The sequence below is a fragment of the Acartia tonsa genome, chromosome 15, assembly GCF_053477335.1.
Source record: "Acartia tonsa isolate MP-2025a chromosome 15, ASM5347733v1, whole genome shotgun sequence".
Classification (NCBI taxonomy): domain Eukaryota; kingdom Metazoa; phylum Arthropoda; class Copepoda; order Calanoida; family Acartiidae; genus Acartia; species Acartia tonsa.
The window spans coordinates 4,998,269-5,021,806 of record NC_137274.1 but is presented as its reverse complement, the minus strand read 5'-3'; the positions used below and the strand labels follow the sequence as shown (position 1 = coordinate 5,021,806).

At 37.5% G+C, this 23,538-nt stretch overlaps 1 protein-coding gene across 1 annotated transcript in view; it reads right to left on the bottom strand.

Moving 5' to 3' along the window:
- LOC145307689 (bone morphogenetic protein 1 homolog) overlaps nt 1-23,538 on the bottom strand; it is a 50,055-nt gene that overhangs the window by 542 nt on the left and 25,975 nt on the right. The window contains exons 8-13 of the mRNA XM_080150182.1: nt 5,235-5,294; nt 4,060-4,114; nt 3,718-3,823; nt 895-1,020; nt 730-807; nt 260-362 (exon numbers count right to left, since the gene is read on the bottom strand). Coding sequence (XP_080006308.1) covers nt 260-362; nt 730-807; nt 895-1,020; nt 3,718-3,823; nt 4,060-4,114; nt 5,235-5,294 — 528 coding nt within the window. The remainder of the gene's footprint in view (nt 1-259; nt 363-729; nt 808-894; nt 1,021-3,717; nt 3,824-4,059; nt 4,115-5,234; nt 5,295-23,538) is intronic.

Below are 23,538 nucleotides of genomic sequence, written 5' to 3'. Positions count from 1 at the left end.
CCAAAACTGTTTAGAAGCTATCTAAGTCCTCGTAATTTGACCTTAATCATTTAATACTTCAAACATTAGGCACTTTGAACTCTCCAGTTTTTCTGATAAAAAGATGTTCATAATTAGTTTCTGACAGGGGTTAGTGGGTCAAATTAAATAATACTTTTTATTATCTTCTTTGACTTATGATTATATAAAAAAAACACTATTTGTTAACACACTATCTGTTTCCTAAGTTTTTTCTTTTATTTGATTTAACAAAACTTACTGCAAGCATCCTCTGGATTCACATATGTTTCATCTCTACAAGCTTCTGCACAGACATCAGCCATCACTTCCAACATGTCCAGAGTGTACTCAATGTAGTCTTTCTAATTATAAAATACCTACAGTGCATTGTTTCAAAGAGTGTTGTTAAAATTTTGAATCCCACCCAATATATGGTGTAATTATGTAAAAAAATTTGCTACAAACTTTACATTTAGTTATATTGTAGAGATTAGCAATCTTGACATAGGTAAACTACACACTGCAGCTTAATTAATTTCTTTTTTTGGGAGAAAAACTGAATTGATCCAAAGTCAAATTTTGTGATTCTGCTAACAGCACTTGCAGACAAGATAGGGCACTTTAACAATACAACTTGATAGATTTTTATTATATTTATGATTATAATCCATATCATTCACTATTTACAATCTTACTAAAAACTTCTAAGTATGCCAAATGAAACATTACCTTAACATCAGGAGTAGGTAGAATATCACAGCTATACTTGATTGATAATGCCATGATATCAACAGGAGAAAGGTTTGTCTGAATTCATTATATTATCATAAACTTACCTAATAGTATAATTATTTTTAAAAATTCCATTTTTATTATAGATGGAAATAACCTTACCATTTTCTTTTCAAGTGGGTAGGAACCCTTATTAGTTATTTTTGAATAATATTTATTAACTTTCATTGTTGTTATATTCTGAATCTTTGCTTTGTACATCATAATTGAGAAGAAATCAAACGGTACCTGTAATAAAATAATTGTGTAACATGTGAATGATCAATATGTTTTATATTAAAATTCAAAATTCAAGAACAAAAAAGATAATAGGTAGTTTAAAGTTGTTTGTATAAGGGTTTAAACTTTTTAAATTCTCTAACAAAAAATCTATAATATTCTTATATCTTCAATTGGTATTTACTTAACATGCAAAACTAATCAAATTATACATTAAACAAGGATGACAACATCCATAAGTAGCGAAGCACAAACAATTAAATAAGAATTTAGATATTAGTTGTCAAAAGCATGTATATTAGGAAAAAAATCACGAAACCTTTTCAACATTTGTTTTTAATTTCTTAACATTTATATTTCAGTACTATGACTAATAGACTGATGGTCAAAGTAAATTACATACTGGATGCTCAAATTAATGGGAAATTTAATTTTGATATTTTTAACTACAAAAATTTTAAAAAAACGGACCATAAACACCAAAGATATGAGGAAAAAGGTGAAAAATATTAAAATAGCCAAAAACCTGCAAAAAAGTCAGTCTGACCACCATTTATGTTTTCTTGAAACGACAGGAAATATAATTTTGATATCTATAACTGAAAAACTTTGAAAATCTGGCCATAAATACCAAAGTTATGGAGAAAAATGTGAAAATACAAAAATAGTCTAAAACCTGCTTAAAGGCAGTCTGACAGTCATAGTTGTTTTCTTGAAATGACAGGAAATTTAATTTTGATACTATAACTGAAAAATTTTTGGAAGTCAGACCATAAACACCAAAGATATGGAGAAAAATGTGAAAAATACAAAAATAGCCTAAAACCTGTTAAAAAGCGGTCCTACCACCATTGATGTTTTATAGTTATTTGTGCTCCTTAATTATGGGAATTTTGTCAAAAAATTTCAGCCTTTTATCTTATATAGGAGCCGAGAAAATCACGTTTCCCCCAAACCAAGACGGACAGACGGACACACGGACATACGGACAGACGGACATTTCAAATTATAGAGTAGCTTCGCTACTAAAAAAATATATATATAAAAATGCAGAAATACATGGTGTTTCAGAAAAAACTGCGTTTTCCGTTGTTCTGACACAACCAGAAGGAATACAGAAAAAACGATTATATATCCTTATTCTCTGTAAAAAAGTACATCAAATTTATAACAGGTGTTTTTCATTATCTCTAAAAATACGGCCTCTATGATAGGTACATAGTTTCCAAAAATGCTTTATGTGAAAAATGTTGTGCAAGAAAAATTAAAATAACTCTTCTATCATGTATAGAAAAATCGTAGAATTTCAATATTAATTTAGAAAAAGGTATAAGAAAAGTACCTTAATGAGTTTTAAAGGTGAAATGCTTTTTAGCTCCTCACAAAAGTATTTTTAAGAAACTGCAATTTGACATTTTTTTACATTTCTTGATTGTGATGCATTTGCTGTAAAAGAATCTTTTTTAATAACGTAGGTTATAGTAAAAAGAAAAAAACTCCTTTTTATTTGACAAAAAAATCTCTAAAGACAAAAAAGTTATTGAACTTTGAATTTTTTTTATTAAAGCATTTACTTACAAATTATGGATAAATTATGAGTTTATATCTTAACCTGTCAATCCAATTAAAGGATTATAGGAATAAATGAGGGGTGGGGATTTACGAACATGAGCAATTTTTAAGGTCATGTTTCTTAAGTATACAAAAAGAAAAACTGAATATTTGTTTTCAGTGAGGGAATTTTAAATGAAATTTTTAGTGTAATTGGTAGAAAATTGTATTGGCCGAATTAAGAAGTTGTTTTCAAGTGATTAAATTTTTGAAAACCAACCTTAAGGCACAAAATTCTACCAGAAAAAAGCATCATATGCATCTTTTGAAATATTTATGCTTTAAAATGAGCCGTTATTTTCAGAGATATTAAAAAACACTTGTAACAATTTCGATGCATATTTTTATAGAGAATATTGACATATAATTATTTTTTTTTGTACTCCTAATGGTTGTTTCCCAAATTTGGAAAACGCAGTTTTTTTTAAACGCCCTGTATAAATTTTAAAAGGATGAGATTTTCCAAGATAAGCTTTAAAGCTCTGTGTCTATAAAGGAAGGGTCTACTGACATTTATAATGTCAAACCCAAGGTTAAAAAATCTCTTCCATGTGCATAGCCAAAGCTAGAGAAGAAAGCTTTTCATTATATTATCACTTAATTTTATAATTATTAATCAAAATAGGTTAGACTGTTTATACTTGTAAAACTTCATTAAATGCACCAAAAATTAAGGTTTTAATTTGTTTTATTTAATGCTTTATCTTAACATTTATTTGAAATGCAAATTTTGTATTAGTTTAATTAATTAATTAGTTTTTAGTTAGTTTTTATTTATTTTGTTTAATTACTCAATAAAAAGAGTTTTTATGTGCTACTTTGGTAATGAATGAACCTAAAAGTGCATTTTAATCAATGATAAGGTTGAAACACACTTTTGTTTTGATATGAATATGTACAGTTTTTACCCAATAGCAGGTCTGCATAGTTCTCTTAGTAAATTCCTATTGGTAGAGCTTGAGTATTACTCTATATATCTCTATTGCTGCAGGCTTCCAATAATAATTCATATCAGAAAATTTAATGCGATTCATACATCTTTACCTCTATATTCCTTTTTAATAGAAAAAATATATTTCAAACATGTATTCTTACCTTTAAAGTCATGTCATAATCAGTTATATTTTTAACCTTGAAGTTGTCCTCTGCAATTGTTAGATTTATTTTGTCTAGAACATCCAGGTATAAATGGCGGTCAGGTCTGATAAATAAAAAAGATAGAATTTGATAGCCGTCTAATATACAATTAGGCGAGGTCCTAAAAGATATCTTAAAAAGAAATCAATCAAAGGTGATTAAAATTGAGAAAGATTGTTGCAAAGCCATCAATATTCCTAGAATTTCAATTAAGTAGGTACTTAAGTAAAAGCAATATGATGAAAAAAAGAACTATGACAAAACCCAGTAAACAGAACAAAACTTGTATTTTGCACTTACCTATTCATCTGATGATAAACTCCAAGTGAATGTAGAAGCTCATGAATAATTGTGCCTATGATAAATCATCATTTATCAGTGATAATTCCAAAATATTTAACACCCATATTAAGTTCTCCATGATTTGTCTATATCTTAAAATTAGAGCATTTAGGCGTTCAGGAGGATAATGTATAGGCACATTGAATTTTCAATGTTTTTTTTTATAAAAAAAACAAGACTGACATATTTATCATATTGATATTTTTAAGGCTTCATGGTAGAAAATTGAAATTCTTTAAGATATATGCTACTTAAAGGAAGCCTGCAAGAAATACCACGCTCTAACTGCTGAAAGACTGCCACAAGTATACCCAATACCCCAAATTTGAAGCCTTCAGCTTCTATAACAAAAAAGTTCTAGGCATGACATTTTATGTACAATGAAAATTTTGAAAGAATATCAATGCTAATGTTAGAAATTTTGAAATTAAACTTCGTGGCCTAGAAACAAAATTATAAGCTTATTTTTGTCATAAATTTAGATTGCCAGTAATTAATTATATTTTTACAATAAAAATACCCATTTTTATAGTCAAAATCATTAAATAAAATTAAGTTTAACTTGCGTTGTACCGAGTGTACTGTAGCCAATCAAAAGGCTGAATCAGCTAAGCAACCAATCACAGCTGAGATTATTTTAGTTTTCCCCTTTGTTTCCGCTATGATTTTCGTTCACAAATGCAATTTAAATCGAATTTTTTTCATAGATTTTGACTATGAAATGTGGTGATTTATGTAAAAATGTAATCAGTTACCGGCAATCTAAATTTCTGACAAAGATAAGATTATAATTTTATGTCTAGGCGACGTAATTTAATATTGTTTTTTCTTTTATGAGCATTGTAAATCTTTCAAAATTTTCATTGTACATGAAATGCTATTTTGAAATGCCTAGAACTTTTTTGTTATTGAAGCTGAAGGCTTTAAATTTGGGGTATTGGGTATACTTGTGGCAGTCTTTCAGTAGTTAAAGCGTGGTATTTCTTGCAGGCGTCCTTTAAACGTAGTTTAAACCATTAAACTAATAAACACAAAGAAAAATTTTCATTTTACCATATTCAAGTTTAAACCCATTTTGTGCAACTACCCCTTTACATATTCTCTAAATAAGGTGTAATTGTAGAAGTCTTTACCTGGATGTTTAAAGCAATCTGTGCCAAGTTTCAGTACATTTACCTTGTTATGTTGAAGACCTTTAGAGAACAGTTAAAAATAATTAGCAGTAAATTATATAAAATTATCTTTGATAACATAAGAATAGTAGAGAGATTACTCAAGAGACATAATGTCTGATTCCACCAATAGAAGAATCCTTAAGGAACATTCAAGAGATATCTTTGGTTGAAATTGTGTACACATTTTATTACAAAAGCATGTTTTTTTTCATTTCATACATAAATAAAAGTCAGCTGTAAACAGTATATTTTCTTAGAATAAGGCTTTGCTGAATCAGGCTTAATTGTCCAAAACATTTTTTGAAATGTGAAAGCTTAAAACAGAGGTGGATTCTTAGAAAAAAAATCGGCTTGAAATTATTTTTGTGAAAAATCCTCCAAAATCAAAAAAAAATCTACAAAAATTAAATAAAATCATAATAGGAGTATTAACATAAGATTTTGTTTAATTTTCAACGCGATTTTGGAGGATTTTTCACAAAAATAGTTTTGCCACACTCGCAAGTAGTGAGCATAATTTTTTAAAGAATCCACCTCAGCTTGAGTCGAAAGTAAAAAAAATTTTTCGTTTGCTAGAAATGTTCCTTTTTAGATTTGATGAAAAATCGGGTCAGATGGGTAATCTAGATATAGTATGTCTATTATATGTGTATATCATCAAAGTCCTCTTCTAAAAACTAGCGGTTGCGCCCCTAGCATCTGTATTGTCATGGAAGTTGGTTATTGAAATATTAAGCTACATACAAAAAAACCTTATCTATAATACAAAGTAGAATGATGTCTGTCTGTCCGTCCGTCTGTCCATTACTGATCGGATTTTACTCTTTAGGGAATATACCTACAGGTCCTCACATACATATTGAAGTGTAAATGGAAAACAAAAAATGTCTGCCCTATAAGAAGAAAACAAAAGTTTTAGACATTTATATCAAGATTGAATCCTGAAATTTTCAAAATATTATAACAAGGGTTTTTTGAGAAAATTAGATTTTAAAATTTCAAGTTCAATTTTCATCCTCTAGGAGTTACAACATGATCATGACAAGAAAAGCAAAGATTATTTATTTAAAATTTTGAACAACTTTGCTCTCATATAGTCTTTCATAAAACCTCTCTATACATATATGATTTATTTAAGGCTGAATTTCCGTGACCTTAGCAAAGCAACTGATAAAAATGGCCATTAATTAACTCCCTTCAGAAGTGCTTTTATGAAGAACTTTATAGAAGCAAACTTGTTTAAAATTTTAAATAAATAATCTTTGCTTTTCTTGTCATGATTGTATTGTGTTGTGCTAAGTGAATGCTTTTGCTGGTGAATTAGAGCTTTATGATTTCTCAAAGCATGTATGAGTGTTTTTATTTATTTTAAAGGTTAATAAATGCATGTACAAGCAAAGTATGAGTAAAAGAGACTATTTTTTATATGTATTAGGGCGGGTCGATTTTAATCTTTTTTGGATTTTCACATTAGTAGATTTTGGCAGGGGTTACTGGGCCAATATAAAACCTTGTGAAACTTGGAAAGGGTTTTTAAATCCAAAAACAACGAGCGCGCGGGTGGTATAAAAAGTGCTCACCCCCTTATAAAACCAAAATTTGAAATTCCTTCAAACACAGACATGTTGCATATCAAAATGACCGCATTGAAATGCTGATTAGGAATCTGATAACAGTTTATTTTGGTAGGTTATTTGAAAATCATTTCAGACTGAATCAATATTTTTCAAAACGGTTTTCAGATCTGTAATCAGCATTTCAATGTTGTCATTTTGATATGCAACATGTATGTATTTGAAGGAATTTCAATTTGTGGTTTTATAAGGGGGTAGACACATTTTATACCCCTAGTGCGCCCGTTGTTTTTAAAAAATCCAGGGTTCAGAAGCCGCGGCTGAATCCTAATTTGCGGCTGCGGCTTACGTGGCTGAGGCTTATAGTTATGGAAGTGGCTGAGGCTGAGAGTGGCTGCGGCTGAGGCTTAATAAGAATTGGGGTGGCTGAGGCTTACAGTGGCTGAATTGGAATTTTGTGGCTGAGGCTTCGAGCGGCTGAGGCTTACAGTGGCTGATGGTGGCTGAAGGATTTGTGGCTGAGTCTGCGGCTTACTGAAAGCCGCGCGGCTCAGAGCGGCTGCGGCTTACAGTGGCTTATTGGAAAATTAAACCGCGAGGCTGAGTGAGGCTGAGGCTGAGAGTGGCTGATAACATAATTAAGCCTCGCGGCTGATTCTGAGGCTGCGGCTTACTGAAAGCCGCGCGGCTGAGGCTGTGGCTGATTTAAATTCAGCCGCGCAGCTGAATGCGGCTGCGGCTGAATACAATATTAAGCCTTGCGGCTGATCTTATGGCTGATTATAAAATAAGCTTTGCAGCTGAGGCTTCGGCTAAATTAAATTTTTTAAATGCATTCTAGGACATTTTTTGGAGAGTTGAGGGTGGTTAGGGGTTGTGAGAATAGGAGTAGAGGGAAGAGGGAGGAGGACAGCAGGATTTTTTCAAATGTTTGATTCAGAATTAGTACCCAAATTTTATACTGGTACCCAAAGTTTTATACTGGTACCCAAAGTTTATTCTGGTACCCAAAGTTTTATTCTAGTACCCAAAGTTTTATACTGGTACCCAAAATTATATACTAGTACTCAAATTTTATTCTGGTACCAAAAGTTTTATTCTAGTACCCAAAGTTTTATACTGGTACTCAAAGTTTTATACTGGTACCCAAAGTTTTAGTCTGGTACCCAAAGTTTTATAATGGTACCCAAAGTTTTAGACTAGTACTCAAATTTTATTCTGGTACCCAAAGTTTTATACTGGTACCAAAAGTTATATACTAGAACCCAAAGTTTTATACTGGTACCCAAATTTTACTGGTAACCAAAGTTTTATACTGGTACACAAAGTTTTATACTGGTACCCAAAGTTTTATACTGGTACCCAAAATTTTATAATTGTACCCAAAGTTTAATCTGGTACCCAAAGTTTTATACTGGTACCCAAAATTTTATACTGGTACCCAAAGTTTTATTCTGGTACCCAAAGTTTTATACTGGTACCCAAAGTTTTATACTGGTACCCAAAATTATATACTAGTACTCAAATTTTATTCTGGTACTCAAAGTTTTATACTGGTACCAAAAGTTTTATACTAGTACCCAAAGCTTTTTACTGGTACCCAAACTTTACTGGTGACCAAAGTTTTATACTGGTACACAAAGTTTTATACTGGTACCCAAAATTTTATACTGGTACCCAAAGTTTTATTCTGGTACCCAAAGTTTTATACTGGTACCCAAAGTTTTATACTGGTACCCAAAATTATATACTAGTACTCAAATTTTATTCTTGTATCCAAAATTTTATTCTAGTACCCAAAGTTTTATACTAGTACTCAAAGTTTTATACTGGTACCCAAAGTTTTAGTCTGGTACCCAAAGTTTTTATACAGGTACCCAAAGTTTTAGACTAGTACTCAAATTTTATTCTGGTACCCAAAGTTTTATACTGGTACCAAAAGTTTTATACTAAGATCAAAGTTTTATACTGGTACCCAAAGTTTTATACTGGTACTCAAAGTTTTATACTGGTACCCAAAGTTTTAGTCTGGTACCCAAAGTTTTTATACAGGTACCCAAAGTTTTAGACTAGTACTCAAATTTTATTCTGGTACCCAAAGTTTTATAATGGTACCAAAAGTTTTATACTAGAACCCAAAGTTTTTTACTGGTACCCAAAGTTTTATACTGGTACCCAAATTTTACTGGTAACCAAAGTTTTATACTGGTACACAAAGTTTTATACTGGTATCCAAAGTTTTATACTGGTACCCAAAATTTTATACTGGTACCCAAAGTTTTATTCTGGTACCCAAAGTCTTATACTGGTACCCAAAGTTTTATACTGGTACCCATGACAAATGTAATGACGCAGTGCAAAGCCGAGATTTGAACCTATCAACTCCCAGACAACGAGCGGATACGCTACATGTTGAGCCACGGTCGAGGGCTTCTATGAAACTAACTTAAGGTCCACTAATCCTGGATAACTTTCCTTTTCTGTATTAGTTTAAGTAACACTTATCCAGCAACCAACTTTTTAATTGAACTACCTGCCTGAAAGTTCTAACTGTTCATGGTAATGAGTTGCGCCTGTTTGTGAGCCAAGGAATTCCTCCTATTCTAACTAACACCTGGAATAGCAGCAGTAGGAACCATTTAACTTCTTCAGTTATAACGCAGTGTCTGGCCAAGATTTGAACCTATTACCTTCCTGATGACAAGCAGATGCGCAACGTGTTGAATCCTGGATAACTCAGGGGAACTATTTCTTTACTTTTCTGTACAAGTTTGAGTAACACATATCCAGCAACCGACTTCTTTATTGAACTACCTGCCTGAAATTCCTATGGTAATGAGTTAGACCTGTTTACGAGCCAAGTAATTCCTCCAACTCTACCTTTTAATGTTGCACACCTGGCAAAGCAGCAGTAGCGCCTTCAGTTATAACGCAGTGTATGGCAAGATTCGAACCTAGTACCTCCCTGATGACAAGCAGATGTGCTTCATACAAACTTACCTCTTATGAAAAATGTTTTTTTTACAAACATACTTTTTATTACTATTGTTCATGGGACAAGTATAATTTTTATGACAAATTTTTTATGTCACATAATCGTAATGACAAGTGTAATTATGAAGTTATGATAAAAAATACTGAACAATAGGTACTGGAAAAAGAAGAACTGAATTAAAATAATTTTTGGGGGGATAGGGTGATTTTTATTGGGTGGGGAGGGCCGGGGCGAGTAAATCCCATTTTTAGTTTTGAGGTGGAGTTTAATTTTTTTTCTAAGGCAATTTTTTTCTGGTAGTGTGATGGTACCCTCCCCCAAAATAGTTATAAACCTTCCCAGGACCTATGAGAAACTACCCTGAATAGGAGCACCATATCGGTTTAGTAGTTAGCAAGCTCCTGTAGTACAAACAGATAGACAGACAAACAAACAGACATCATAATACTTAATGATCTAAAAATAAGACAAAATTTCATTTTGAAATATTAAAGCTCTGATAGCTTTTTGGTATGGTAACAGCTTTAAACCATCTATCATCCGGGTTCGAATCCCAGAAAAAAAAAAAATTGGGAGGATGAAGGGTGACTTTTATTAATTTTTTTATGGGAAAAGAAGGGGGGGGGGGTGGTTGAGCACCCACCAGTTTTAATTTTAGTTTTTAAAAAAATTAAAAAACTTGGAAAAGGCAATTTAAAAAGAGCATTCAATTAGTTCAGTAGTTATCAAATTCTTAATCTACAGACAAAATAACTCTCCATACTTTATAAAAGGTTTTAAAAATAATCAAATATAATTCTTAGTGAAATTGAACCGAAAACCTTTCTAACACAAGATGGTGCACAACCCCTAGTCTATGGGTGTAAAGCAATTTTATATAAAAATTTAGTTAATAATAATACAAATAAAGTAAGTTTACTTAGAACAAATCTCCTCTAATCTTTTTTACACATTATATCCACCCATTAAATTTTTTTCAACTTGAGAGGAAAATAGCTATAAATGAGAGGAAACACCAAATAATTGTCTATTGTCCATAGCAGAATAAAAACTCTAATCACATTCAATTCTTGGTGGAATTGAACCAAAACCTTTCCAACACAAGACTGCCACACTAACCCCTAGTCCAAAGGTGAAAAGAAATTTTGAACAAAAATTTAGGTCTTAATATCACAATTATAATAAATTATTGGGTGCTCAATTTCGTAGGTATAACTATTATGTACATACTTTTAAAACCTGTTTTAATAAGTAATTATTTGAGATAAAATCAATCTTATTAGACGTTCACTCAAAGCCCAAAAATAATGGACTTAAAAGTGTATTAAACTGTATATAAGACATTTGCGAAAATATTGATACCATTAATTTGCCTCTTAGATAAAAAAAAGTATGTTTTTTTAATATTTTTCTCTTGCTACAAATCAAATTTCAAATTTGAGTCACCAAAAAACCTAAACTAATTTTTGCTCTAGAAGAATCAATTTTTGGAGTTAGAAAGTGCTTAATACCTCATTTTAATCGCCTGGCATTGCTTTATAATATACAGGTAATGACTTGGTTGTTTATAGAACAGCTGACTAAAAAATCGAGGTTTTGTGATAAACCCACTTTTGCTGTTGCTCTATAAATGATATTTTTTCCCCCAATTTTTTTGGCTGTAAAGAAGCTTTATATATTCATATAACATCCACCTAAATTTGACTTTTGGTATTTTATTTATAACATTACCAGAGGGAATTGAATTTTGGAAAAAAATATCAATTTATATTTTACACTGCTATGCATTGTTCTTGTTTCTAAAAAATATTTATATTATTAAAAAGAGAATTATTTAATGCTTCTATAGGTATGTTTATCATTTTTCTAGGGTAAATATAACTATAATTACACCATTTTAAAGTTAGACATCATAACATATTAACACCATTATTGAATTGGTCTGTATTATTAAGCTAACAACCCTTAAAACAGCTGCATTTCAGGAGTGGGGACAAAACCGCGACAGGGACAAAACCGCGACATAACAAAACTGCGACAGGGACAAAACCGCGACAGTGACAAAACCATGACATTGCCAAAAAATCTATAATAAAAAAATCTTAAAGGGACTGTGAACGTAAATTTTTCTCATCTTAATATCAAATCTTAACATTATCTCATTCATAATATCTCACAGATAGAGCAAAACGCGCTTTTGTTTGCTTAAAAAACGGCTTTTTCCGACAATTTTTATAAGGTACGGGGAAAGGAAGAAATTTTCCGTATTATATAAAATGTGCATTAGATTGCTTTTTTCTCCCATTATAGCTAAAATTAAACTTTTTCAGATAGTTCTAGATTTTTCCTAACAGTTATAATAATAATAATAATAATAATATATATTTCCTACAAGCCGCGGCTTCCTCTGGCCTGACGACATGCACCTCCAAGCAGTGAAGTGGCTGGCTGATTAAATATTACAATTAATATATATATTTTTTTAGGGGGTAATCGCCCATCAGCAAGGGAGCTACCACCTTTACAGATTAATTAATCACATTTTTGTGTATGATAAAATAAAGCATTAAAATGTTAATATTAATTACTATCGATGTGTCCTGTTGCTATCTTATTTTTTTTGCAACTTAATTATTTTTTTGGGGACATTAGCCATATTTTGTCCAGTTACAATTCTTTTTTGTTTTATTTTTTGTTGTAACCCCCCCAAAAAAAAAAAATATAAAAAGCTTTGACGTCATTGCCTCTATGATATAAAGATTACCCCCACAAAATGAACATGGGGATGCCCAAATTTAAATATTTCAATCCCCCCCCCCCCTTCCCCCAAATCAAAAAGCTTGGACATCCTTGATTATGTAAGCTCATTTAAAACATACTGAAATCAATTTGTGTACAACAATTATCCTATTTAGTTTTTTAGTAGCGAAGCTACTCTTTAATTCAAAATATTTGTCCGTCCGTTGTCTGTCCATTCATCTGTACGTCTGTCCATTGGTATGTCTGTCTGTCTGAGACAAAAAGGGGAAAACGTGATTTTCTTGGCTTCTATAAAAGATAGAAGGCTGAAATTTTCATGGATTGAATATTCTCTCTCTCTATCAATACTCCATATTTTCATCAAGTTTCATTAGGATTTGCCAAAAAACTGGGGTGGGCTATATCAATTCCTACATTTCAAGTTTTCATGATTTTCTCTACTCCTATTCAAGATAGATGGTTGAAATTTTCGGGATTGAATACTTTGATATTCTGCATAATTTTATCAAGTTTTATTAAGATTTACTTAAACATAGGAGTCCCAAATGTTGGAGTGGACAAATGCAGGAGTCCCAAGCATCGGAGTGAACAAACGTAGGAATGGGACAAACGTCAGAGTGGACAAACATTGAGGTGGACAAACGTCGGAGTAAAAAACATTGGAGTGGACATTGCTTAAATAAAACCTAGGAGTGTCTGCTATTTTAATAATATTACAATTTGGAAATGTTTTATACCTCTGTCTACAAAATAATGACTATGGCTGTATTACAATTTTGAAATTTTTTATACCTTTGTCTACAAAATAATGACTATTGCTGCAGCACTTGGCCCCCTAGCCTATAACCTAACCTAACCTAACTAAGAAAAGTAACGGGACAAAGGGGGGAGGCTGTGTTTGTATAAAAAAAATTCAAAATTGAAAAAAAAGTTTGGGACTCCTGTGTTTGTCCACTCTGATGTTTGTCCCACTCCTGCGTTTGTTCCACTCTGACGTTTGGGACTCATGCGTTTGTCCCTCCAATGTTTTTCCACTCCTACATTTGGCATGGAACCGATTGTTGGTTGGGGTGCTAGTTTGATTCCTAGATTATTAAGTTTTCAGGATTTTCTACTACTATTAAAAAAAATTTAAAAGGCTGGGTTTATACCCCACATAATATATTATAGGGGGTGATTATGTAGTATGCGCCAACTCTGGGCCATGCAGAAACCAAGACATTATAGTGATGCTACGCACCCAGCTAAATCCTGTTATTCTACAATTGTAAAGCCACCTGAAAATATGTCAGATAACGGTATTGATTTCATCTCTCAGTTGTCCTGCAAATGGAGGGAGGGGTGTTACCCCTCCCTCTCCCTTCTTAAGCACCGGAACCTTCCCCTTCAACCACCAAGTTAGCAGCACCACCTCAGCCCTGAGGATGAAGGATCTAAGCCTTCCCTCACCTGATAGAATCACCCCCACACAGACTGTTGTTGTCACAGTAATCATCAAACCTTCCCTTTTTAGTACCCAGACCTACCACTCAACCCCTCTATGCTTATCTACCTATTGTGCTGTTCCATGGGCTATCCTGCCTCCACCGGACAGGGATAGCCATCTACCTAACCATTGCAACTATCTATGTTTTACTTGTATGATTTACCTTTAACTATCTTTATTCCTAATCCATATGTATTTATATTATGTTGTACAACTTTAGTAATCCTTAGACCTTCAATAAAGGAACAACTGAATAGATGCTGTTTATTATTTAGTGATTGCTAGAGAAGCGTAGCTTCTCTATAGTATAGGTGTCCACGTCTGTTCACACTGCCGTAGTCATTTTGAACTCTGGTGTCTGCCATTTACCCTAGGCGGATACCACAACTTTTGGTGACAGCTGTGTGAGATTACGGCAAACCACAAGTGTAGAGCAGACGCGCAGCTGAGGCTAAGGTACTCCCAGCAGTGAAACTGGCAAAACTGACACAAGCAACCTGAATTACCCACCCTGGATAGCAAGGTCTAACTCTGCATCCGGCAGTTGTGGAAGCGAAACAGCGAAACTTGACGGAGAACCGCGAGAAGCGCCGACATCTAACGGAGAATTGAGCGCTCAAGGGCTGAAACAGGCCTGCGGACTGGCTGAAACAGGCCAACTAAGTGCAAACGGCTGAAAATAGGCCAACATTTACTGCAAGAGATAGCAGGATTCGAACCAGCGGCGCTAGCAGGACGGGACATTCCCTGCCGCCATCAGCCGGATTCGGATACATGGCGCTGCAGGACGGGACATTCCCTGCCGCCGATAGACTGAAACAAGCCAAGGATTCGAACCAGCGGCGCCGCAGGACGGGACATTCCCTGCCGCCAACAGTCGGATTCGGATATACGGCGCTGCAGGACGGGACATTCCCTGCCGCCGATAGGCTGAAACACGCCAAATAGCTGCGAGCTGCGAGCCAACATATGAGTGTAGTGTACCAAGCAGAAGAAACTACGTCAACTCCAAGTATCCTGAGAGGCTACAGCGCAGCCACCCATCTAGAAAAGCAGATATTATATCACATTGTAGGGATTACCACCCTAGTGTGATGGCTAAACAATAGATTTATGAGCAAGGATTGGCAAACAATTTGTTGTGTATTGTGATAAAACTAAAAATAGAACAGGCTTGGTAAGCAAATCTGTTATGTATTGTGATAAGGCCAAAAATAGAATCTAGATGTAATATAACAATGCCTTGATAAACAATCTAACCACCCAAGCCTCCAGCACAACAAATACACCCCTTATCCCAGAGGAAAGGGAGGGGCCCACCATCCATTGAAGAGAATACAATCAAGGTGACATAACAACAAGCCCAGGATTAAGGAAAGGGGCACAATTAATTCACCACACAGTTACCTCAAACCTGTAACACCCCCCTCCCCATAGGGGGGAACGGACGGTTTTACCCCGTCCCCTCACGCGCTTCCCCTCCTACCCACACTTAAATAAGTCCGCCCACAGTGTGGAGACAGCGACCGGGAGAACAGAGCGCCATTTACGGGTCGCAGAGCTTAGGACGCAACAAAAAAATTCAACGGAAAAAGAGAGATCCAGCGAACCAATGAGAAAGCAGATTGAGGGATAGAAGCGCGTTTTACCTGTGTGCACACTCTGACGGCGCGTAGGCGCGTTGCAAGAAGAGGGGATTTCACACACACACACACACACAGGAGAGGGGCCACTCTATAGCATACAACAGAGATATTTTTTTAGAAGAAAAAACTTGCAAGCTCCTCCCTCCCTATCTACAGTGTGATAAGGAAAACTAAATCAGTTCCTTAAACCCGCTCAGACCCTCAACATCTTCCTAGCCCTGCCAACCCTACTTCAAAGCTGAGTGGCTAGTGAAAAAAATATATGTATATATAAATACCCAAGTGATAAATAGTGTTGTTTTTTTGTATCATGGGTGCAAGTAAGTGAATACTAACCTCACCATACAACACTGGAGACTGATATGGTAACTGAACGAAAGTACGCCCACCCTGTGGACATAGCCTGACTTGATGCCCCACACTGGGCAGTGGTGGTGTGTACCTTGACCATAGACCCTCATGGTTGTGAACTATATACAGAGGAAGCGTGATTTTTTTGAAGCAAGGAGGAAAGCTAGCTAGCTCTGGGGATATTCCTATACACGTATATATATATGGGAGTGTAGCCATATATATAGATAGCCTACATATCCATATATCTACTAGCGGATACGCTCCTAGAGACATCTATGGATACCTAACATATTCCCTTTTATCTCTAAGCTAAGATCCGCTGGTTATCACAGGAATCAAGAGCTATACTGGAAAGGAGAACAACTCAGGCTCAACAGTTAAACAAGACGCTGGCACCAACAGACCAACCCACTGCTACTTATCATGGGGACGCTCCAGCCACCGAAACTCTTGAGCCAGAAGGACAGAGCCAACGGCTACGTGGACTACCACCCTAATTACACTGCTATAGTATCTATAATAGGGGTGAGCCGGCTCGAACCTCCTTGCGGCGCGGCTACTCTACTCTGCTCCTATATCTACAAGATGAGAAATTGTCAGCCCCTAGCCCGACGTGCGGCAATAGAAGACATTCCTGATTGGGCATTAACTGTGTGCCTAGGCATGCTGCTGGCACTGTGGTGGACAGAAGTCTTCATTTGGACCATAACCACCAACATCTGTACCCCACCACTCTCTGCTTCTTCATACAAGGTGCTGCTTCTGTTATTACTTTGGCCTACTGTGTTGAGTACAGTGAACATAAAACACATGCCAGGTCACAGACCCCTGGTCCCTGAGATGCCCTTGTCTGGAAGGGTGACTGAATGTCCGCTGCACAGCTCCTGTACAGTTGGTGCTCAACGCACGAGAAATGGAGATACTGGACTGGGGATTGTTGAACCTGTATGTGTCCTCCTGGGGGTGTTGAACGATGCGACTGAGCCTAATGAGAAGGTGACAAGCTTCAGAGACTTAGTGGCCAGCCCCATGATGGACACTACCACCAGAACTGAGACTCCAAAGGGGCCCAGCCCTAGGGCCAGTACCACCTGTGTCTGGGGTGGAAAGGTCCTCCCTGGCGCTGGCCTCACCAACCTGGAGGATGGGGAGCTGTCCCAGGGGAATAGGCTCTTCACCCAGATGCCCGACGCGTACCTGGGGGTGGGGGAGCCGCCACCCAAGTCTCCCTGGGAGCCCCCAGGCATGGAACGACTGGGGACCGGCCTAAGGATGGAGAATGGTGACCTGCTGCAGTGGAAGGCTTTACCCAGCACGGAGGGAGCAGGGTTGACCAGCAGCAGTGAGGCTGTTCCCCCACACTCCAAGACCAGATGCCTCTACTCTGTTGAACCACTGCACATGACCCAGCCAAGTCCCCCCATGCTGCTGAAGATGGAGGCCCACCAGGATGCAGAGCTCCAACCAGGGAAGTCAATAAGAAGGCCACCCCCTGCCAAAACCAGAATCACCGCAGGGGCTCCCCACCAGCAGCTGACGGAGCCTGGCAGGGACGCAATACCAGATGGCAACTCTGGCCCAACTCAGGTGGCTACCAACAGCCTGCTGGCAGTCCGGAACACAGTTCAGGCTACCATCAGTATGGCATCTTCTGGGCCTTGCTGGTTCAACTGTGGGTACCTGTCCACACACTGGCCACAGATACCCCCCAGAGATCATAGCCCCCCTTCCGACTGGCACCATCAACGGCCTTTGCTACCAACTACCTGGCGTAACAGGAGGCAGGATCCCTCATGTGGAGAAGCACCTGCAGAAGCTAAGGCCGAGGCTGGCCTCGCCACCCAGGAGAGGAGAGCCGCTGTTGGATGGAAGGGACCTGTGTGTATGGGGAGGAGGCTGAATGTAACCAAGGAGCCACCACAAGCAGCCCAGCACTGCCTGACCCCTAGTGGGGGAGACCCTGTTTGTCAGCTGGTGCCCCAACTGGAGGAGGAGAGACCTGGCAGGTTGATACACCCTGGGGAAGCCGGACTGATGGGACCCAGCTGGACGAAGGAGCGCTGCCGCTTCAACGGCCACACAGCCGCCAAGTGTAGAACCGGTTGGGACCAGGCAATGAAGAAACACCAGGCAGCCCAACAACCTGCATACAACCAGTCTGACACCCAGGTCTACCTGGAGGGAGATGCCCAGCCGTCACCCCAACCAGCTGCCACCGCTGGGGCCGCGGCTACCCAGGAGTCTGTGTCTCAGATTGGGACCATAGTGGCCAGGATCAACGTGCTGGGAGGAGCGGCTGAACCCAACCGGGTTGGCCTGGACTTCAGCCTCAACCACATGGGACCGGTGTTCGTGCAGCCAACCAACATTGCGGAGCCAGAAGTCCTGCGGCCTCTGCCGGTCGGCCTCAACATGATGGTACCCGTCAGACCGCGTCCCCCGAAGGAGGAGGTAACACCTGTCATCCCCAGCGAGAGCCGAGGGGCGCTACCCAGCGCCACCGGGACGGTGTACGGGGAGGCCCTGGCGGCCGCCGAGCGGGAGAGGCAAGAGGCGCTAGCCAGCGAGTCTGAGTCGATGTATGGGACGCCAACCGGCGTCGCCACCTGGAAGGAACGAGAGGTGCTTCCCTGCACCACCAAGCTGATGTCTGGGGCGACAACCGTCGCCGCCACCTGTGAAGACTGGGGGGTGCTATCCAGCGCCCCACGCTGGTGCCTGGGGCGACAACCGTCGCCGCCACCGAGAGACCTGGACCCCTGTGAAGACTGGGGGGTGCTATCCAGCGCCCCCACGCTGGTGCCTGGGGCGACAACCGTCGCCGCCACCGAGATACCTGGACCCCGGAACGAGCCCGCAGCCCCAGAGGAAGGGGTGACCCCCGTCACCCCCAGTCAGCCAGAGCCCCCAGCCAGCAGGGAAGTCCAGCTGTCCCTCACCCTCAACTGCGTCCAGCTGTCTACCTCCCTCAACCAAGCCTGGGTAATTGTATTGCACTGGTGTACCAGGAAGTTTGTGCTGGGTCAAACTTGCCTGCGCCCCCTGCATCTGCCCCAGGAACCAGGATATCAGCCATTACCAGCCAAACTGAAGAAGCTTTGACCGCTGCCTGGGGAGTAACTCAACTAGATGCGCCAAGTGCCGAGCCTAACCATAGAAGTAGAGGATCCCCAACAATTATGTCTACCCAAGATGGAGACGATGTGCCTGGACACCTTCAGGCTAGGGAAGGAAATCCGGAGCCTTGTGCCTCCAGTCCACCAGCAGCAGTGGCCGTGGATGGGCCTGTCCCCCAGCCAACTAGAGCGGAGCCACCCTTGCAGATCCAAGACAGCCTCCGGCACAAGGGATGGACTGTTACCTTCCCCTACCCTGCAGGTCTGACTGCCATGCACCACCCTGCCAATGTCCAGGATGAGCCTGAGGGAGGCAACGTTCCTACAGTATGGCAACCACCACCTGCCCGCGTTGACAGAGACCCTGGAAGCCGAGTGAACCTGACCAGCCCCGAGGGCGAAGAAGCTGCGCCTGCATCCAGTAGCCAGCCTGCCAGCAGCAAGGTGACCAACGCGATGGAGACCACCAGCCCAGTAGAGAAACCTGAAGAGGTGTATACCAGGCGGCTGTTGGTCCAAGCCCCCTCATGTGCTGTGCCACCCCGGGAGGTTGCCAGGGTGGCCTCAGAGGTACACATCCAACGGCCAGAACATCCAACAGGACCAGCTACTCCAGCAGATATAGCAGATTTCGTTCGACCTGGGGAGGGCTGGAGTCTACCACCGTTCAGCAGCTGGTATCCTGGCGGACCCATTCCACAAGGACAACAAACTGAAGGCCGCAACCACTGTCGGAAGTCTGGTGGTGCAGACAGCCCCTCCCAGCCTTCCGAGGGGAGAGTTGTGGTATGCGGCAACTCTGGGCCATGCAGAAACCAAGACATTATAGTGATGCTACGCACCCAGCTAAATCCTGTTATTCTACAATTGTAAAGCCACCTGAAAATATGTCAGATAACGGTATTGATTTCATCTCTCAGTTGTCCTGCAAATGGAGGGAGGGGTGTTACCCCTCCCTCTCCCTTCTTAAGCACCGGAACCTTCCCCTTCAACCACCAAGTTAGCAGCACCACCTCAGCCCTGAGGATGAAGGATCTAAGCCTTCCCTCACCTGATAGAATCACCCCCACACAGACTGTTGTTGTCACAGTAATCATCAAACCTTCCCTTTTTAGTACCCAGACCTACCACTCAACCCCTCTATGCTTATCTACCTATTGTGCTGTTCCATGGGCTATCCTGCCTCCACCAGACAGGGATAGCCATCTACCTAACCATTGCAACTATCTATGTTTTACTTGTATGATTTACCTTTAACTATCTTTATTCCTAATCCATATGCATTTATATTATGTTGTACAACTTTAGTAATCCTTAGACCTTCAATAAAGGAACAACTGAATAGATGCTGTTTATTATTTAGTGATTGCTAGAGAAGCGTAGCTTCTCTATAGTATAGGTGTCCACGTCTGTTCACACTGCCGTAGTCATTTTGAACTCTGGTGTCTGCCATTTACCCTAGGCAGATACCACAATTACCCCATCCCTAAAAAAAATACCCTTTTACAAGCACCTTCCCCTGGATATTCCTGCACTCCTCCTTGTAGTGACTAGGCCAACTTCATGGTCTCTGGTTTCAGGAAGCCCATTCAATTATGAGAAGTTCACATTATAATAGCACTCTTATAGCATCCTCTCTATTAGCATTACATGTGTAATGCATTATAGACAGACAGATAGATATTGTGAGGGATCCTACACTTTATAACACCTTGTTTTGCATAGTAAAAATTGTTCTTATAGTTCTTGATATTGATATTTTATTTAAAATTACAATAACTTGAATATAATGATGTTTAAAAAATACTGAAATTATAGTTATATTTAGACTAGAAAAATGATTAACATACCTATAGAAGCATTAAATAATTCTCTTTTTAATTATAAAATATTTTTTAGAAACAAGAACGAGAACAATGCATAGCAGTGTAAAATATAAATTGATATTTTTTTCAAAATTCCAAAACTATCCAGGGACCTATAAGAAGCTTCCATAAAACAGAGAACTCAATAGGTACTGTAATTGTCGAAATCTTAAGCTGAAGACAAGAAAGCTTATCGGTTGCCAGCTTAATAATACAGACCGATTCAATAATTGCGTTAATATGTTATGATGTCTAACTTTAAAATGGTGTAATTATAGTTATATTTACCCTAGAAAAATGATAAACATACCTATAGAAGCGTTAAATAATTCTCTTTTTAATAATATAAATATTTTTTTAGAATCAAGAACAAGAACAATGCATAGCAGTGTAAAATATAAATTGATATTTTTTTTCCAAAATTCAATTCCCTCTGGTGATGTTATAAATAAAATACCAAAAATCAAATTTAGGTGGATGTTATATGAATATATAAAGCTTCTTTACAGCCAAAAAAATTGAGGAAAAAAATATCATTTATGGAGCAACAACTAAAGTGGGTTTATCACAAAACCTCGATTTTTTAGTCAGCTGTTCTATAAACAACCAAGTTATTTCGTATATATTATAAAGCAATGCCAGGCGATTAAAATGAGGTATTAAGCACTTTCTAACTCCAAAAATTGAGTCTTCTAGAGCAAAAATTAGTTTAGGATTTTTGGTGACTTAAATTTGAAATTTGATTTGTAGCAAGAGAAAAATATTAAAAAAACATACTTTTTTTGATCTAAGAGGCAAATTAATTGTATCAATATATTCGCAAATGTCTTATATACAGTTTAATACACTTTTAAGTCCATTATTTTTGGGCTTTGAGTGAACGTCTAATAAGATTGATTTTATCTCAGTTAATGGATAAAGGATACTAGTGGCTGCGCCCCTAAAACCTCTAGGAATACTTAAGGGAAACGATAATAACTTATTTTGAGGGTCATCTTTTTTTGAGAGGGAAAAGATACATTTCCCCAAAAAAATTATAAACCTTCCCTGGACCAATAAGAAGCTTAATATTACCACTTAATAGAATAGAACAAGGATGACAACATCAATAAGTAGCGAAGCACAAAATTTCGTGGATGGGACTGACGGTCATTGTTGTTTTCTTCAAACGACGGGAAATTTAATTTTGATATCTTTAACTGAAAAAATTCTGAAAATCGATTAATAAACACCAAATATAAGGAGGAAAATGTAAAAAATATAAAAATAGCCAAAAACCTGCAAAAAGGCAGTCTGACCGTCATTGTTGATTTCTTCAAATGACCGGAAATTTAATTTTGATATCTTTAACTGAAAAAAAATCGGTCCATAAACACCAAAGATATGGGGGAAAATGTAAAAAATATAAAAATAGCCAAAAACCTGCAAAAAAGGTAGTCTGACTGTCATTGTTGTTTTCTTCAAACGATGGGAAATTTAATTTTGATATCTTTAACTGAAAAAAGTTTGAAAATCGGACCATAAACACCAAAGATATTGGGGAAAATGTAAAGAATATATAAATAGCCAAAAACCTGCAAAAAGGTAGTCTGACCTTCATTGTTGTTTTCTTCAAACGATGAGAAATTTAATTTTTATATCTTTAACTGAAAAAAGTTTGAAAATCGGACCATAAACACCAAAGATATGGGGGAAAATGTAAAAAATATAAAAATAGCCAAAAACCTGCAAAAAGGCAGTCTGACCGTCATTGTAGGTTCTCCAAACGACGGAAAATTTAATTTGATATATCTAACTGAAAAAATTTTGAAAATTGGACCATAAACACCAAAGATATGAGGAAAAATGTGGAAAATAAAAAAATAGCCTAAAACCTGCTAAAAAGCAGTCCGACCGCCATTGATGTTTTATAGTTAATTGTGCTCCTTAATGATGGAAATGTTTCTATCTTTTATAGGAGCTGAGTAAATCCCATTTCCCCCATAGCGTTACGGACGAACTGACGGACAAAGTGAATTATAGAGTAGCTTCACTACTAAAAAAAGTGGATATATTAAAAAAAAAAGAAAATATGTTAATAAAATTATGAACCTCATTTATTGGCCAGTTCATTTATATATCTCATTAGAGGGGAGAGATGGATTAAAGGGGGTGTATGGGGGTTATTGTTATTCTAGCCAGCTGAGATTATTTCTTTATCAGAGTACATGAAAATATGGACAACATTAAAGTAATGATATATCGATTCATGTATTGGTTATAAATTCAGAAATTGTATAACATAATGATAAAGATAAAGAAACATTTTTTTATAATAATTGCAACTTCGAAAATAAAATTAATTTTAGTAGGCATCTTTGTAAAATAAACAAAATCGGATGATATGTGATAATCATTTAACTATTTCAATCTATCGAGTACTTAAAGATTATGAAGATAATATGGAGAGTATAGTTTTGTAAATTT